General features: G+C 45.7%; 2 protein-coding genes across 6 annotated transcripts in view; both read left to right on the top strand.

Annotated features, from left to right (window-relative positions):
- LOC114044837 (protein argonaute-1) overlaps positions 1-2440 on the top strand; it is a 29548-nt gene extending 27108 nt beyond the window's left edge. For all 3 annotated transcript variants that reach the window (XM_027864549.1, XM_027864548.1, XM_027864550.1), the window contains 4 exons: positions 811-945; positions 1356-1457; positions 1899-2098; positions 2236-2440. In XM_027864549.1, the coding sequence (XP_027720350.1) occupies positions 811-945; positions 1356-1457; positions 1899-2098; positions 2236-2344 (546 nt within the window). In that variant the 3' untranslated portion in view covers positions 2345-2440. The remainder of the gene's footprint in view (positions 1-810; positions 946-1355; positions 1458-1898; positions 2099-2235) is intronic.
- Positions 2441-2499: 59 nt separating this feature from the next.
- Positions 2500-18860, top strand: part of AGO3 (argonaute RISC catalytic component 3) — a 99124-nt gene continuing 82763 nt past the window's right edge. For 2 of the 3 annotated variants that reach the window (XM_027864449.1, XM_027864448.1), the window contains exon 1: positions 14866-14949. In XM_027864449.1, coding sequence (XP_027720250.1) covers positions 14931-14949 — 19 coding nt within the window. In that variant the 5' untranslated portion in view covers positions 14866-14930. Of the gene's footprint in view, positions 2754-14865; positions 14950-18860 lie in introns of those variants that run through there. The other variant, XM_027864450.1, reaches the window with a different exon arrangement.

Here is an 18860-nt window from a genome sequence, read left to right as displayed (position 1 = left end):
TACTGACACCCTCTCAGCTCCTGAGTTTTAGCTTTTCTTTGCTTGACATTCAAGGTCTTCCAGAACCTGAAGCCAACTCTCCCTCTCCAGATTTATCAGATGAATGTCCCTGAGCTGCAGCCAAGTTGGTCCCCTCTCTGTTTCCCAAACTTGTCCTGCACTTTCTTTCTGTGTCTTTGCTAATACTTTCTTGTGCCTGGAATGCCCTCCTGCCTTCCCTCTCCAACATCGCCCGTTTCATTCATCAGCTGCTCCCTCTAGGAAGCCTTCACTGATCCCCTGGCCTCTAACAGACTTCCTTCCTCTTGAACTTCACAGAGCAAGTTGCTGTGCAAAGTCATTCTCTCATGAGATACTTTAATTCCATGAGAAGAGGGACTATGGCTTACCTAAACATTGTAATTGTATTTTCCTTGCACCTAGCTTAGGACCTTTGAGCCTAGGCTGATACTTATTGAATGTCAAGTGATAATGCTGTCTGATTGTCTAGCTCCGCTAGCATTTCTATAGCTCTCCTATGTTTGTGAAGTGCTATGCAAATAGGATTTCATTTGATCCTCATAAATGCCGCAGGGGGGACGTGCCATTATTATCCCCATTTTACAGATGAGGAAACTGAAGTTGAAAGAGAGGAGGTTAATTAACCTACCATGTGTGTTAACTATTACACAGTAAGTGTCTAAGACAGGATTAGAAGTCAGCCTGATTCTCAAGTCTAGAATCCTGTCCACTGTGCCACTCAGAGCCCAACACATGGGTCACCCTCCAAGTTAACAGCTTTCAAGACATTCTTTAATTCTGCCACTCCAGATCCTCCACTATGAGCTGCTGGCCATCCGTGATGCCTGCATCAAGCTGGAGAAGGACTATCAACCAGGGATCACCTATATTGTGGTCCAGAAGCGCCACCACACTCGCCTTTTCTGCGCTGACAAGAATGAAAGAGTAAGATGCACATAGCCCCTGGCCCAGTTTTCTTTCCTTCCTCTGAGTGGCACAAAACTGTTTGCCTGCTTGCCTGATGAAAATTTTGCTTTCTGTCACGTAGAGAGGTATTTGAGATCATAAAGGAGAACCTCCTCTGGGAATAGTGTAGGAGTGAAATCCTGTGATAATTCAGCCTTAGAAAAATCAGACATTTTCTTAGCCCTCTATCCCTCCCCAGACACCATCCCCCTAGGGCCCAGCCTTTGCCCTTCAAGGCTCTGTGTATTAACTTTCCAGGGGTTACAAAGGACCAAGAGCTCTCAACAGGACTGCCTTGGCTTACTTCAAGACCATATAGGATTCAGCTGAGACAGGTTAGGGACCAGACTCAATTTCCAAGATCTTATTTGTGTTTTTTCTCCTTGCAGATTGGGAAGAGTGGAAATATCCCAGCAGGTACTACCGTGGACACCAACATCACTCATCCATTTGAATTTGACTTCTACCTGTGTAGCCATGCAGGCATCCAGGTAGTTAGGTTGATCCCTGGGGACTTCAGGCTGTTGGTGGTGGTAGTGGTTGGGGGGGCCCGGGGGAGGGAATGATGATGATGATGGGGTGAGCTAAGAATGGATTAAAACCCTACTAAGTTCATTGATTAACATTCATTTGTGTGACTCTCCTATTTTAGATTTGTGGACAACTCAGTTTTAATCCTATACCACTAATTACAAATTTCATATGAGATTTGAATATAGTGAGGTTAACACGTGATGGTTTCTTAGAAGTGGTGGATTTTAATTCCTGGGCAGGCTTGTTTATAACTTATCTGTCTGCCAGCTCTGAGGGAGGGGGATGTGCTGAATGTTCCTTCTTAGAAGCCTTTTTGGATTGCCCTTCTCTAATTCCCTGTGCCCCCTCCCAGGGGCCCTGTGGTGAAAACATTCCTCCTCACTCCGTCATCTCCATAGGGCACAAGCCGACCATCCCACTACTATGTCCTTTGGGATGACAACCGATTCACAGCAGATGAGCTGCAGATCCTGACCTACCAGCTGTGTCACACTTATGTGCGCTGTACACGCTCTGTCTCCATCCCAGCACCTGCCTACTATGCTCGCCTCGTGGCTTTCCGGGCACGCTATCACCTGGTGGACAAAGAGCATGACAGGTGAGGCCCATGGTTGGAAAGGAGGACTGTCTTAGTGGAATGAAGAGGAAGGGAGGCCATGGAGCATAGGAGAACAATATTACAAGCATGTCCAGTAACTGTCTGAGGGGGTTGCTTATCTGTCTCTCTTTTTTTAGCGGCGAGGGGAGCCACATATCGGGACAAAGCAATGGGCGGGATCCCCAGGCCCTGGCCAAGGCTGTGCAGGTTCACCAGGACACTTTGCGCACCATGTACTTTGCTTGAAAGGCAGAACGCTGTTACCTCACTGGAAAGAAGAAAGCTTTCAGAGCCCAAGGAGCCATACAGATGGAAGGAATCCCAGGAAGAGGAATCCAGGGGAGTGGGAGGGGGTTGGGGGCAGGCTGGGGGGAGGGGGGAGGTGGGGAAGGAGAGCTTGTTTCCCCACTGCAGAGCAGAAGCTGCATCACTAGGGGGTGGGGGGATGGGGGGCAGGGCTGGCAAACAGGGACCACCAGCCAAAGGCTCCTGACTCTTCCCTTGCTCTGCCACATCTGACCCGACCCCAGTGGACCAAGAGAGAGGCAGCATCGTCGCTCACAGGTGCCCATTTTAAAATGCAATACTAAAGACTTGTGACTGGGAGGGCTCCATAAGGTCGGCTCTACAGCTGCGGCTCGAGGGACAGAAGCTGGTAGGTTTGGGTTCACTTCTTTTAGAGGGAAAAGTGTTGGCTTGGAAAAGAGGGTGGGAGGAGGAGGAGGGAAGGATTTTTAGGAGCCTTAATCAAAAAGGTATAGATTCATTTAAGAAGAAAAAAAAATTCCAAACCAATATTTTAGGGTAGTAGAGGTTTTAATGGGTTTGAAATCCAGTTTGTAGGGAAATTCTACCACCAGTAGTTTTGGTTGCTCCTCCCCCTAGCTGTCACCCCTCCCCTCTGCGGCACACCTTCCCCCCCCTCCCATGGGCACCTTCCTCCCTCCCCCTCCCCATCAGATGTAAGGCACTATGGCACTTAGTCCGAATTGACACAGCCCTGTCTTCCTTCTGCCCCACTGGTGGGTGACCAGTGCCTTCACTGTAATGCTGCAGAACTGCAACCTTTTTGTACCTTTTTTTTTGTGTGTGGGAGGGGGAGAAGGGGGATATGGGAAGCAGGGGAGAAACACCCCAAGCCTCACAGGCCTCCTGTAGGTGACGCTGCCAGCTGTCTGCATCAGAAGGAGTTGACTATGACATTCACAGAGTGAACCCATTGTTTTGAGATCACAACCTCAAGATGGTTAAAATCCATTGAAGACATTTGCACTTTCAAACATGACAAGTTTCTTAGCTGCTGAAATAACTGACCCTTGCCCTCCCCCCACTCCCACCCCTCTGTCCCCAGGTTCCCAGAGCGTTATTTCAATGGCATCCTTTCCTCCATGACAGTTGAGTCTCCCATGTTTCAACATTTCTTTGCTGGGCTATCTTAGAACAAAAGATACTTAGGTCTAAAAGAAGAAAAAAAGAGAAAACTAAATGTTATTTTTATACAGTATCTTGAGTCTGTTGCCAAAACTTGCAGGTGACTCTCATGTCCTCTGAGTTTACATCCCAGACACACTGAGCCGTCCGTCTGTCTGTCCATAGAAGGGTCATGCACCTGGGTCACTGTTCTGCCCAGTAGGCAGGGGGTGGGGTTGGAGCCCTGTTGTTTCTTGGTTCCTTCCCCTGCTCTGTGCATTATCCACCATTCCCTTGCGCCCCCTCCCCAGAGGATCCTTTTGTCTCCTCTATTCTTAGTCGGAGCTCAGGCTCTCCGACTCCAGCATGGCCTGCAACACACTTTTTGATAGCTTCTGCTGCTTGCTTTCGCTGCTGTTTACACAAAATACTTTTAGTTCTGTGCGCAAGGGGCAGATGGGGAAGTGTATGCATGTGTGCATATAGTCTTCCCTCTTTCTGCAGTCAGTGAAGGGGTCTGGCTGGGGTAGGGTCAGAGGGCTATAATTGGTCTGTCACTTTGGGGAGAACATGGGCACCAGATTGTCCAAGGCCTCGTTAGGCTGCCAGGTGCCCAAGGTGTCAGTGGTTAGGCCCCTTCCTGTGGCACGGGTAAGCATAGGAACGGCTTATTTGTTTTTGCCCATCTGGTGAGGACAAGGAACCTCAGCTCATTGTGGGAATTTCTCTGTGCTCTTTAAGGGATTAGATACTAGGTAGCCTAGTCTGTCATCTCTTCTACTGGGCTTTAGTTTGGTTGTTTTGCAACCATTGACCTTGAGGGCCACACCCTTATATGAAGCCCTTGTGGAAAGCCTTGGCCCTCAGGCCTAGTAGCTGGTAAAGCAGACACAGGCCTGGAGGCTGGCTTGAAACCAAGTCTCTATCCTTGTCTGCTCAGGGAAAGGTGGGCAGGTGTTGGAACTGGCTCTTCCCCTTCCCAGCAGAAGAGTTGCCAGACCATGATTTGCTATGCAAAATAATCTACCCCAGTCTCTATTTTTGTTGATCATGTTGTTCAAAGATATCAGCAAAACTTAGCACAAACAATAGTTGTGGAATAGGGCATTGGGACAGTTTGGTAATTCCTTCCATTCCTTCCTTCCTTCCCTTCCTTCCTAGCCGATAGTATCACCTACCCTGCCGTCCATGGGCTGGATGGCTGGGAAAGCCAGTGGCTCTCCCCCTAGCTGTGGGTGGCAGGGTGGGGAGGGGCTCTGGGAGGGGGTGAGCTCACCTAGGAGCCTACATTCCTTACACAAGTGCCTATATCGTGATGTCAACACTCTGCCCGCCTCTGTCCATCTCCATATCCTTGCCTCTAGTCTGTGTCCATTCATACCTCTGGGTGGGGCTCCAGCCTTTTGAAGCTCCCCCAGGACCAGTGGCTTTGCATGTTTTCTCCGCATGTGTCTTGGGGTTGGGGTTCAGGGCAATTTTCCTGGGAGGGTACAATCATTCACCAGCATTTATCCATGCCCGTGGCAGGTGGCAGCCACAGGGCCCGATTTGTGTTCCTCCTTTTCTCTCTCTGCCTCCCTCCTGTTGAGTTTTGAGCTGGGGTCTGAATTGCTTTTTTAGACATGTTGGCATTACATATGCCATTTGTAAAATAAATAAATGAAAGTGCGAGGAGCAGCTTGGGCATTGGTAAAAAAACAAACAAAAAAAACCCAACAAACAACAGAATAGCTTTGTTGCTCTTGTGATTTTTTTTTTAGCCTTTGAGACTTGAAATATAAACTTGACCTTAGAATTTGCACTTGTGTGTGAGGTGCCGTGTGCAGGATGAGAAGGTGGTCCTGGAAGTAAGCTCTCAGCTCTGTGGGCTTCCTTGTCCAGGTGTTGGGGGCACCCAGAGTGCCCCAGCCAGTCTCTTTAACTGTCTGTTGCTTCTCCCACCTTTCTCAGTACCCTCATTCTGCTTCTATGCCTTTTTGAGATCAAGCCTCTGCAGAGCTCCAGTGTCAATAGTTACGCCTATTGTGAAGCCGTCGCTTCTTTGCTTCTGAGCACCTGGAATTCCATTTTTTCTATAGGTTTGACTCACAGTGTAGTGCCCACCTGGCATCTGGTGCTGCATGAGTATCCATGTGAGCCTCTTGCTATGTCTCTATCCCAAGGCCTCAGCTGATGCAGAATCAACAGGCATGCCAAGCTGGGGTGACAACAGGAGGCTTTGCTTCTCCTTAGGACCGTCCCCCACCACCACAAGGTGCTATTCCTGCTGTAATACTGAGCACCCTGTATGCTTCTGGTCCTGGTTACCCCAGTAGCTGCCTCTCTTTCTGGGCCACATCTCTGAGCAGCCTCCTTTAAGGAGGCCTGGAATTCAATGCCTTAGGTGGCCAAATATTTTAGGCTGGGTGGCCAAGGGGAGCAAAGAGAACAAATTTTTGCCTTCTGTTCCTTCATGGGTGCGTGGGATCAGACTGGATGAAAGATCCATCCCTTCCACTGTTTTGACTAGAGTGTTGAGATATCAAGCCAGTGGCTAAACAGAGAAAGGGGGAGGGATTACTCCTGAACACTACAAAGGCTGCCCAGGTTGGATTGAATTGATTCTTGCTTGATGTGCCAGTTGGGCATTCCCTTCTACCTAGGATCAATGCCACAGGACCCTTGGGGTCCAGAGAAGCAATGTTGGTGGTGGGGATGAGACCTCCCAGGCAGGATGGGCAGCTTGGGAAATACTTTTTCTCCTTGCCTGGGCCAATAGTTATATGCAAAGCTGTTGGAGGCTTTTTCTGGAGCCGGGACCTGGCAGGGCGGGCCATTTGGCGGTAGGATGTGGGGAGAGCTACCTCTGTTGTAGCAAAAAAAAGGGGCTTTGGAAATAGCATCCAGGGGTAGTTGTGTTTTATTTATTAATCTGGTATCTGTGCCAGGATAAGTATTGGGTTACCCTCTTCTCCCAAAAGCTTGGACATCAAGTGCATGTGCCAAGTCTGTGGAGGGCACCCAAGGCATTCTGTAGCCACTCTGTCTGGCCCTCTGCAAATGGGGAGGTGCTCTTATCTTTTAATCTCTTCAATTTTTAAGGACTTGCTTTCTCCCTGGGCTGATGCAGGACCCAAAATGGTATTCCACAGCCATTCTACTCTCTTCAGGCTCTGAGCTTCAGGCTGCTGCAGAGGGACAGGGAGGTTGGGGACACCTTATTGGAGCACCCAAGGCTCGTGGAGAAGCACTAAGAGGGGCAGGGTTCATCTCCCTTTTGAAAATGAATCTTCAAAACTTTGTGCAAATAAAGTGAATCTGTTGAGTCTAATGACAGTCCAATGGCTGAACAGCAATAAGAAAATGCTGGAGGACATTTTTTGTGTACGTGGTATTGTTGCACTTAGCAGAGGTATGGTGGACAGAGGGTTCAGAGCACTCCTGGGGTTTAGTTTCAGTTCAGTTTCTAAACTTTCACACCTCCCTGAGCCCAGTGAGGGCAGAGCTGTCCTTGGGGCCCCACACCCAGAGTCCTTGTTTGCTTTTGGTTTTCTCTTTGACCTGTGTTAGTGTCCTGCTTCTGACTGTATGCTGGATGGTCCATTTGTGAAACTGCCCAAGCGGTTGTAACGGACATTTATTTCTGAAACAAGCAGCCGCATGATATTGTGTTTTATAAAGATAACAATGGCTTATGTTTTAAAAGTGCAGCATCATTTTTCTTCTTTTTTTGGCTGAGGGGGGAGTCGGGGTGCGGGTGGGGGGCATAGATCTGAACAAAGCTGCCAAGAGCAATTACATTGATTTTAGGCCAAAACAATAAAGAGAATACTATAAGAGTAGAACACCATTGCTTTTTAAGGGGAAAAAAGAATTAAGAATTAAACAACCTCTAGATCATTGTAGCTATTTGTGGCTTCCTTGCTTATGACTGGTGCTTATGTCTTTGCTCCTGAGGGTGAGGGGCTCTCATTCCCCAGGGAAGCTCTGAGGGTCTTTATTTTGAAGTAGAAGGTCAAAGGTTGGAGAAGCATTTTATTGGTTTCTGCCTTTTCTCAAAGAGGAAGAGAGCTGCAGCTCCATACAAACAAAGGAACCCACAAAGGAATCTTTACTTGTCCCCAGAGGCCCTACGTCTCTGTCCCTCTTTATCTTATTGAAATATCTCCTGGAGGGCTAGAGGCTGGTATTTCACATTAATAGCCAACCCACTGAGGATACTTCAGAATTCATTTGATGGTACTTCTGCCATAGGATGAGTATGAAGGCCTTCCAAAACTTCTGGGGCCCTGGAAGTAGATCTTGATTCTGTCATTGTCTTAGAGCCCTAATCAGCAGCCTCACTACTGTACTGGCTTCTGTCCAAACTAAGGCAACCACAAGCCTTGTCTTCAATTCAGTAAACCTTTAGTAAGTGCTTACTTTGTGCAAAGGTCAGGTGCCATAAAGGGGAAACGACAGCTAGAGGTTATTTCATATACTTAGTTTAGTGTCAGAATACCTGGGTTCAAGATCTGACTTTGCAGCCTAAGTTAATTCATCTGTGAAAGGGGGAATAATAATATTCCCAGGGCTCTAATGTGAGGATCAGATGAGATCACGTATGTGAAAGCACTTTGTAACTGTAAGAAGCTACATAAATGCAAGCTATTATTAGGGTAGAATATGTCATAAGGGTGGCACAATACTTTAGAAAAAGCCTCGAAGAGCAAATATCATTTAAACTAGGTCTTAAAGGATGGGTAGAATTTCAACCATTAGAGATCTTGGGAGGTTCGGGCTGTGTGTGAGATCATTCAAGGTAGAAGCACTTCAGATCTAAGTAAGAGCCTGCTATTCCAATCAAAGAAGGCATGGAGACAGACTATTGTATCCACATTGAATCAGAACAGAGATACATGTCTGTTGGCCTGGCTCACTGGCTGAGCCTAATATTCCTGGGGCTCTGCAGGGTGCTTCCCTGGGATGAGCTGGCCCTAGATCCCACTTGGATCCTCAAAGTGGTCTCTTACAAATGGACAGGACTGTATCATCCTGAGCTACACCTGGGCTCATCCTCAGCATTGGAGACTTGCCTGTGCCGAGGAAGGTTTCAAACAATTTGACGCTAGCTTACTGTTGCTGACCTTTTCTCCTAACTAATACCCAGGAATTAGATTGTATCTTTTCCTATTTTTCTCCGCATTCCAACTCCTCCCTTGGGGGCAAGTGTCTATATAGCTCAGAAGAGCATAGGACTGCCTCTCAGGCCTTCTCTAATATGTCCTTTCATTTAGAATGTCAGAACCACCTCTAAATAAGGCCAAGGCCTACATTTCCAAAGTGTTTTCTTAGTCTCTTGCCACCCCTTACAGCCCCCCCCCCCCCCCCCCCCCCCGATACTTCAGAGATAGAAGTAAAAAACCAGCTTTCCTTTCTGCTTTCCTGTCCTCTTTATGGAGGGACTAGGGCTGGGCCTGCTGGGGCAGCTGCAGCTTGGTTTGGGAGAGACTTTGGTCCTATTGGCGGAGTGGAAAATGCACTGGAGTCAGAAGACCTGGGTTTCAGATCCATCCTTAGCACTTCCTGGGTAGGCAAGGGCTTAACCTTTCTGAGCCTCAGTTTCTTCCCCTGTAAAATGGAGATATTAACTACTTGCACTACCTACCTCACAGGGCTGTTGTGAGGAAAGCACTCAAAAATGTGAGTGATTATTATGTGACAGCACCACTTTCTTTCCTAAGGTAAAACCACTTCCTTAACTATCAGGTAAGGATAGACTGCCAGCATCCTTTATCATGTCCTTTCCCCAAATAAAATAAATAAAAATGGTCCAACAGTTGACTAGATCACATGGCTACTGTAAATTGTTCACCAAATAGTGCTTAACTCTATAAAGTCTTATTGAACATCATTCTCTTCCAGGAAAGCCAGTATCTGACCCTCTCTGGCTGAGCTGACTGGCCTGGCCCTTGGCATAATGCGGTGGTCATCTCAGTGAGATAGCTGAAGCAGGATATAAGGAATTAGAGCCTCCAGATTGGGAGGAGAGGGATCAAATGCCCAGGCCCAGCCTTCCAATAAGAGTTAGGTGTTGGGATTTTTCCAGATGTCTTGAACACAAGTGCTGCAACTGCCTATGGCCATATACCTGGCCAGATTCCACTGGGAAAAACAAACAAACAAAAAAAAAACAACCTTTTAGTATTAACAGCCAAATTCTAGTTTCTTTTCGGTGAGAAAGGAGGGATGGATGAGGGGTGGCTGGCTGTGGTTGAAACTGTAGAGCAAGTTGGAACCTGGAATGAATTTTTTCCAACTGAAATGGAAACCTGAAAAATAAGTTGTAATTCAAATACTAGCAGCAGACTTATTCTGTTATCCCAAGGGACACAAAGTGTCTAGGTGAGGAATGGGGAGATGACCTGGATGATTTGCTGCTATATTTGGACTTAGAAGCAACTGAAGTTGTATGAGCCTCTGCATTAGGCAGTTGGCTGCTCCCCTGAGAACAGACATCTTGGTAGTGAAGGGAGCTGGGGCTGGCCAAGTGTGTGTTCAGTTCCAGACCAAGGCTGTATTCCACCTGGGCCCAAAGCCAAAGATCCAGGGCTCAGGCTTGTCTCAGCCACTCCGTGTTCTTTCTCTGCATAGGTTGTGCTGCCTCTCTGCCCATCCTGGGCTGGGGACATGTATCCAGCATTCCTGTGAACAAATTATCCTGTCTCCCATATCTTTGCAGGTGTGTGGGGGGACAGAGGGGGAGGGGATTCCAGCAGTTCCCAATGAAATGGTGATGGAAGCCAGTGCAGAGGCAAAGTTGAGGATGAAATGGGGGCCCTGTGGGGCTATAGGGCCAGTACATTAGAAAGCATGTCCAAGAAGTTGATGGCATTTAGGTAAGTTGTGATGGGAGGAGATGTAGGTACAGAGCCAGAAGAACCTAGGTTTCTTGCTCTTAGATCAGGCCAACTCTGGCACACACACTAATCTGATTATGGGGGGTGGTACAGCAACTTTACCAGTCCCTTCTCTTGGCTGCCCTAGCAGCAAACCTGGCATATATATGTTTCTCTGAGCTGAGAAAGGATGATTGGTATGGAGGGTGGGCCAAGCCCAGCTAGAGCCCTCCTTCAAAGCCGCCACTTCTGGAAGGAGAGGTTGGAAAAAATCGAGGCTTGCTGGGTCTGACTGAAGAGCCCTTTGGTTAACATACTACAACTGCCTTGTCTGAGGCCTGCAGCCAAGCCAAGGCACTGCTTCCCCTCTCCGCCCTAGCCCCTCCTTTTCCTTGGATGTTCCCTTTCCACAGTCTGCTGTGGTTTACACTCAAGGAACATTATGTCCTGCTCTCCCTAGTATGCTTCTCCAGGGGCTTACCCTGCCAGCAGTGCTACAGAGGGATGAGGTATGGGGCAGAAGTGAACAGCAGCCCTTGGGGTCTACCTTGGCTTCCTGATCAGCCCCTCTCTCCCCAGTAGAAATATCCTATATTTTATAAGATGTCAGGGATATAGGATTAGGGTAGAGGACCCCAGCCAGATCTTGGAGAAATACTGTTGGAAGTTTTGTTGTTTTTTTTAACCTGCTACAGGAAAGAATCTTAGGAATTCTCTCCTGTATCTCCAGGTCCTAGTATGGTGAGTAGCACATATTAGGTGCTTACTAAATGCTTTTTCATTCTTTCAAGGCAAGCATCAGCAGTTGGACCCAGGGGAAGAGGAATGAGTCTACTCCAGATCCAGTCCCAGCCCCCATATAGTGATTGAAAGATCCCATGTTCAGTCATCTCAGGGCCAGAGCTTGACTCTTGGGGGATTGGAGGGGGGTGCTGTGTGTGTATGATGAAAAGACACTTTTGATATGTGTCTATATAAAACTGATAGCTGCAGCTATCTGGTTATCCCCTCCTCATCTCTCCTGGGCACAATGAGCATCTTGTTAGAAGCTGAGATGGTTTAGTTTTCATAGGGCACTCAGCCTACTCTCTATTCTACCAGGACTTCTATTTTCTGTAGTGTTTCTCTTGGGTTAACATATGCCAATGGAAAGGAGGAAAGAGCTGTTATAAGCAGGTGGCTGCTGCTGTCAGGCTGGGAATAAGGTTGGTATGATGTAGCTTATTTCTTCAGTCACAATCACAAAGTTGGAAGGAATTTCAGAGTTTAATCCATACTTGATTTGGGTTACTTCTTACAGCCCCCATCAAATGGTTATCCAGGTTTCACTTAAAGCTCTCAAGAGAGGATGAACCTATTACCCAACCTGAGTCATTGAATTTCAGTTGTGGATAGATATTATTGTTGGGAAATTTTTCCTTATGTCCAGTCAAAATCTGCCTCTACAAATTAGTTCTAGTTCTGTCTCCTGGTACCAAGCAAAAGAAAATTAATTTTTTTTCCACCTGCCCTCCCCTCTAAGTTTCTTTCTGGTAGTTTAGCAACCCTCCCCAGTCTCAAAGTTTAGTGATGGGGAAGCAGATACTTGTGTTTTTAAGGTACAGTCAGTTTAGAAGGAGATTGACCAAATAGCCACCTCCAGCTTTGCTTTCCGTAAAAAAAAAAAAAAAAAAAAGCCTTCAAAAAATACCGATTCCCTCCACTTCCTCATTTCTATCGAAGAGAACTAAACATCTCAGAAAATCAGTTAGCAATTCAATTTTAAGAAGTCCTTGAAGTCTATTCTCTATCTGAAGTGTGAGTCCCTCTACTTGCTTGGATACTTCAATACCATTAGAATGTAAGCTCATTGAGGCCAGGGACTACTTTTCTTTTTGTTGTTGTAACTCCAGGACCTAGCTCATAGTAGGTACATAATAAATGATTGTTGGATTAGATACTAAAGAAAATTTATTATTTCATTGCTATGGACTTTCTTTCTACCTATGCATAATTTAATTCCTCCATAGTAGTGGTCTGTTTCATGAACTGGGTTTATCAACAAATTCATCACCTGATGGTCAACCTTACAATGAATAAATGATGAACTTCAACTTTAGCTAGACTGGTTCCTGTATGACAAACAAGTGTCACTAGGCCTGTCCTTGAAATTTTTCTAGCTTTGCAGAATCTCCCAAGAGCTCCTGTCCTGCTGCAGGAGCCTTTGAAAACTAGGGGCACCTTTATACCACAATGAGGCATCAAAGGTCTTCCTGCCTCTGTTTTGAAGACCTCACTGGTGACCTTCCAAAGAAGTCCATTTCTTTTTTGAATAGCTCTAATTGTTAGCTATAGTACTTCCTTTATCTTGAGCTGACTACTGCCTCCCTGTAACTTTCACTTCAGTCCAGATAGAATAATCCTTCTTTCTCATGACCTTCATGAATTTGAAGACAGTGATCTCCAGCCTAAACACCAAATAGTGTTAGTGCCATAATCCTTTAGTCTAAAGAGGCTGAATTAAATAGGTTGTCTGTTTGACAGAAACTCCCTATGCCTGGAATCCAGGGTTCCAGTTCTAGGAGACAGCTGGTATCCAGTAGTCACAACCACTCTCCCTTTTACTAAGACTCAGAGGCATTACTAGGAAAATGGGGAATCATCTAGGAAAAGAGATTCAAAGCCATCAGCAGTGTACTATAGTGGGAGTCTAACAACTGGGAAAAGGTGACTAAAGACAGCTTGGAGATAAGTCTTCACTCCGGTAGAATTCCAGTCGGTTGCAGGTGCTTCATTTCCCAACTCTCATTTCCCAGAAGACCAGCCTTGCCAAGGGAGGAGTGTGTTTTTGAACTTCCCTCAGCTACTTATTGCTCAATCCAAGATTTTTACTTAAAAATTGCTATGTGGGGATGAGATGGAGAGCCAAGGATGCTGGGGTAAAAGGCCGATAACGATCCTTTAACTTCTCTTCATTCCAAGAATGGGTTTTAAGGCAGCAGTTCTCATTCTTGGAAATGCTTCCCCCCCCCCCCTTTTTTAGGAACGTTTGAGGGAGCTGCTGCTGTATCCCTTCCTCCTAAGACTAGGCAACTGAGAGGATCAGAAGAGTTGACGGTGCTGCTGGGGAGGGGGCCTTAGTTTTCCCATTTGTAAAATGATTCGATGATTCCTAAGGTCCCTTTTAGCGTTGACAGCAATGCAACAAGCATTTATTATGCGCCTATTATGTACCAGGCGCTGGGGAGTCAAGGAGGAAAAGAAAAGCCCCTTGTACTCAAATAGCTTAGGGTACAATTACTGAATGCATATGATGACCAGGCCTGAGAAGGTCTAGGAATTGGCACCGTGCCTAGCACATAATAAGCGCTCAATAATGCTCGTTGACTGATCACCCGTATGGGGACGGAGCTGATGTCTTTCTCTGCCTAGAGATGACTGAGAGTAGAAACTGTCATGGCGGCCCTGTTGGGAAGCTCAGGGCTGAGAAAAGCTGCTGAGTGGACAGCGTCCTGAGCAGCCCAGACAGCGCGCGGGCGGTAGGCGGGCGACCGTTAAACGGCCAGTCAGTAGCAGTTGGTGGAATGTTCACGCTACTCAACGCCGAAATGTAATTGTAAAAACAGTCGGGGTGGGGGGGAAGGTCAAAACGTCCAATCAGAGAAGCGGAAAAGGTGACAGACCTGGCCACCAGCCAATCCTGAAGCCGTGTTGGGGGGGAGGGTTGCTGTCTGAAAAAGATGTCTCCCCACCCCCACTCCCCCCCCGCCTCGTCAGTCAGCGTGAAGCAATAGGAGGCACTTGGAGAGTTCTGCCCCTTAGGAAGACCACGCCCCCAGAACTTTCTTTTTCGCGATTGGCCCCAACCCCGGCATACCTGAGGCCTCTGGGACATGCCCCAAGCCGTCAGGTCTCCTCAGGCCTGGAGGCGAGGACACACCCCCCCGCGTGCGTCCTTCTATTATCATCTGCTCCGCCCCTACCCACACACCCATTCCCCACTCCCTTCACTTTCATCCCCGCCCTACTCCGGCACGAGGAGATCTGGCTTTCCCGGAGCTTCGTGCCCAGCCTCCTTTTGCCCTCCCAGTCGCGGCGCTTTAGAGCGCGCGCCGGAATAAAGTATTCATTCAGGGTAAAGGGCGGCTAGGCAACGGAGGCGGTGGGCTAGGACTGGCTGCGGAAGTGACGTCGGAGGGCTTCCGGGGGGGGGCGCCGGCGGGGAAGTCGGCGGCAGTGGCGGTTGAACGAGTCAGAGCGCCTGCGGCTGTAAGCGACGGTAGTTCGGGACCGCGTCTCGCTGCTCTCCCGTCCCCTCTCCCTCGCAGCTCAGCTCGTGTGTGTGCGGCCGGCGCGCCTGCCTTTCCTCCGCGGCGGACCCCGGCCCGCGTTGTCGGAGCGGCAGAGCTGAGGAGTGCAGAGCCCGGCAGGCAGTTTGCCAGTTCGGGGAAGGGGCCTCAGAGGAGGAGCCGCCGCAGCCCCGGGAGCCTGGCGCGGGGAGCGAGCCGCCACCCACCTCATTTCGTCTCCTCCCTCGCCGGACCGGGCCCAACTCTCTCCTAGAGCAGCTCTGCCCAGCTCCATGAATGGAAATCGGCCCTGCAGGTGAGTGGGAGCCCCCTGCGGTGCGTCGCTCAGCTCCCCCGCCCCGCGCACTCCCCGGGAGAGGTCTGTGGGAGCCCTCCCTTCACCGTGAGCTCTCCGCCCCTCCCGGGAGTCTCCACGGGGTCCCCTGGGCTGTGTTTGTGTCACGCTGCTAGCGGTGGACGCTGCCCATCTCTGTCACTCCTGGGTGAGGTGTGTGGGGAAGAGCCTCGTGGGCCAGCTGTCCACCCTCTGCCCCCTTCTCCGTCCCACCCCGTGGAGTTGTCGAGAGAGTGTGTGCGTGTGAGCGCGCGCCTGCGTGTCTGTGTGCGTGTGCTGACATCGCTGTGTGTCCGGAACATGTCATCTTTAGGAGATGCTTTACCATTCCTTACTTTGTCTTTTGAAGGGGAATAGTTCACTAGACAAGGCTGTGTATGTGTGTGTGTCCCAGAGTTGTTTTTAGACTTCCTTGACCACCTCACCGAATTGTCAGGATTTACGAGAGTACGAATGTGTTGGAGTAGCTTTGAAAAAGTGTATAATCTGCTATGGAAATAACGAGGTGATACTTGTTGCTACTATTCTCCTCTTAGTCCTTACCATTGTAAAGTGCTTTAACGTTAACCCTTTAAATAAATCAACCTAGGTCATTGTGTGAATGCCCTGGTGGCCTGGCACAGATGGGGATCCCTTGGGAATATAGAAAGAGATGTCAAGACTGGATAATCTCATTGAGGACTTGGACCATCTTTCTTTTTGTTTATATTTGTATTCCCAGCGTTTAGCATAGTACCTGACACGTAGTAATTGCTTACTTTGTGTGAGTGTGAGGGGAAGGGTCTTTTATGCCTGTGGAAACTGGTCTAAAAAAGTAGTGTCAGTGATGATTTGTTATCAAATTGTTTTAAATGCAAATATAACGTTTCTGGGGATTTTGCTTTGGGGAAAGTTGAAATCTAAGCAATAGTTTATTTTATCCACATTTATTCATCAAAAAGCCCTTTGTGTGGGACATTAAGACATATGACTAACTTAATTTGTTTCTAAAATGATCATATTTGGCAAATCTAACTTTAAAATCATAGTTTATTCAAACATTTAGAAATTAATTTGATTTAGATTTAAATAATCATTATCATAAATGGAGCTACAAATCGCTGAGCATTGAACTTAGTCTTTGCCTTGAACAAGAAGAAGCCAACATTATAGTAAAACCAAATTGCTACATTTTTCTGGTCATTGTGCCCACCACATCATCCAGCAAATACAGAAAACATTCTTTTTCAGAAAAGATTATGAGGGGGGAAAAAGCCCTCCATCTCCAAATTCATTGACAACCATTTTTGCTCTGAAGATGCCACTCTCTTATTTACAACATTCTGTAAACGGGTTTTGTTTACCTGGATTTGTGCAAGCTACACCGTCTTTTACAAGAATTTTAGCACAGAACTTGAAAATCAGGAGGGTCTTGGGTTTTCTATCTGAGACTATCTGGACTATGAAAATTCAGTAAGCATTTTATTAAGTTTGAAGTGATATACCAAGTACTTGTTTGAGGATACTAAGACAAAAAATTCTTTTCCCTCAAACATCTTGCCATATCATTTTAAGGTTTGCAGAGCCTTTCACACACATTATCTCATTTGATCTTCACAACAACCTTAGGAAGTAAGTGCTATAATTGTCCTTATTTTACAAATGAAGAAACTAAGGCTCAAAATCAACACCTACAGTGAGCAAGGGATTATGCTGGAATAAGAAAATTTAAAGGATTATGCTACTAAATAGGGACAGTATCTGCAGTACCTGCAGTACCCATTGTTCTGAAATATAAATAAAATATGTAAAATGCTTTGCAAATTTTAAAGCTCTACATAAATGTCAGTTATCATATCTTGTATATTAAATTTTCTTGTCATGGTTTTTAAGTAAGCCCAGTAACAATGTATGAGAACCTTACCTTTAATGTTTTATGTCATTCTAAAACAAATTTTCTCACTTATGCTTTAGGTAAAAGAAAATAAAGAAAAGGTTTTTTTTTTTCCTGAAATTTTCTCTGCATACCCCTTTTCCTTTTTTGATTCTTTACTTATCTAGGGTCTTTCACTTTTGCATCAAGTATAATCTGCCTTTTTAAATGAATTCCTTAAAATTCTTTCTCCTAATTTAGCCTTTCTGCCCAGAAGGTCAGTTCAGTGCAAGTTATACTGTGTTCTTGCCATTTGAATAGTTTTACTGCTTTTATTTTATACTAATGCTGAAATACATTCTCATATAAGTGAAAGCAGAGGTAGTTAATTTGTGCTTTAGTCCATATGCTTGAGTATCTTGAAACAGAGAATCACTATATGCTTGGTTATAGCAGGTACATAAATTTATTATAGCCAGGTAACTATAAATAACAATATTGTTGTTTTAAAATAATCATCTTTGAATCATCTTTGGTTGTTATTAACGAAACAAAATCTTGTACTATTCCTTAAGTTTTTGTTGATGGGGAATATGACAACTCAATAGCAAGCATTTATATAGCACTTTAAGGTTTGCTTAGATGAAAAAGGAATACTGAACCTCGTAAAGGGTTGTGAACAAGAACTTGAGATATGTAGTAAAGAATATATTGTATTAGAATATTTAGATGTTAGAATCCCAGATTTTCAGAGTTGGAACCAGGACCCATCTAGTCCAGTAGTGTCATACTCAAATAGAAATGGGGCCACTACATTGTACAGAAGGATCCCTATGGGCTGTGTATTGACTTAGAAAATCACATATTAACACTATTTATATTCTATTGTATTTTTTTATTTTGCTGAATATTTCCCAATTATATTTTAATCTAGTTCTGGCTGCATTTGGAAGTGTTATGGTCCACCTGCAGGTCCAGTGTTTGAAGTCTCTGTTCTAGTCTAATTCCAACCTGTGTCTGAACTAGAATCCTAGCTACAAGTTGTCACCAAAGTGTTATAGTAACCTATTTGGTCACTTTCCTACTTTAGAAGTATAATTTGAGCCCCCTAGTTATGTGCTAATGTTATTTTTCTGAATTTCTGAAATGCTCCGAAATAAGTCTCTTAGGACATAAGGTAATTGTTTTAATTAGTAGTTAGAAAACAAACTCCAATTATAGAATTGTTTTGTATTATATAGCTCTGGAAAGAAAAAAAAACCTGTATAATTTCATTTGAATTGTTTTGTGAATCATTTCCACAAACTTTAAGCCTCTTGTTTCGGATGAAATATTTTAATTCGTATTTAAGAGTATTTATGGTCTTCCCTGTTTATCACAATTAATTGATAGAAGTGAGCACACTTTACAAATTTAACTTAAACTATGGTTTAAGGCACTCCATAGAGTTACTGTAGTTTCACCTCAAAATTAAAAAATCTATGAGTGCCTTTTCTCCTTCACTCTCCTCCTCTCTAAAAAATAGCAAGGTAACCTTTTAAAAGCAAAGGTGTTAATTGGCTTTGACCATCATCATTACGATGGTGTGTAAACAAAGCAAAACAGTCACCACAATGAGGAGTATGAAGGACATCAAAAACTGTTAGCCAGAAAATATTGAACAAATAATCCCTTCTTTACTAAGCAAGGAGACACAGTAGCCAATGGAAATGCTAGTTTTAATTAGAACTCTATAAAGCATTTCAAGAATGATAAGAAATTATGAGCAGCATCGCTTTGCATAACAGTGAAAAGAGATTGAGTAGAAAATGACTGCAGACAGGTTGGCATTGGAGCTGGCTGAGTCAGGGCATGTGCAAAGAATTTGTATATGAAGTAAATCAGTCAATAAATCAGTGGTCATTTGTTAACACCTGTTAATGTGCCTGGCAGTGTGTGAAGCACTGAGAATACAAATGTGAAAGTGAAACAGTTCCTGCTCTCTAATTGGTGAGACATCATATATACACTTAAAGATAGA

The sequence above is a fragment of the Vombatus ursinus genome, unplaced genomic scaffold, assembly GCF_900497805.2.
Source record: "Vombatus ursinus unplaced genomic scaffold, bare-nosed wombat genome assembly UNPS02014775.1, whole genome shotgun sequence".
Lineage (NCBI taxonomy): Eukaryota > Metazoa > Chordata > Mammalia > Diprotodontia > Vombatidae > Vombatus > Vombatus ursinus.
The sequence above is the reverse complement of the archived record's forward strand: the minus strand, read 5'-3'. Positions and strand labels throughout refer to the sequence as shown.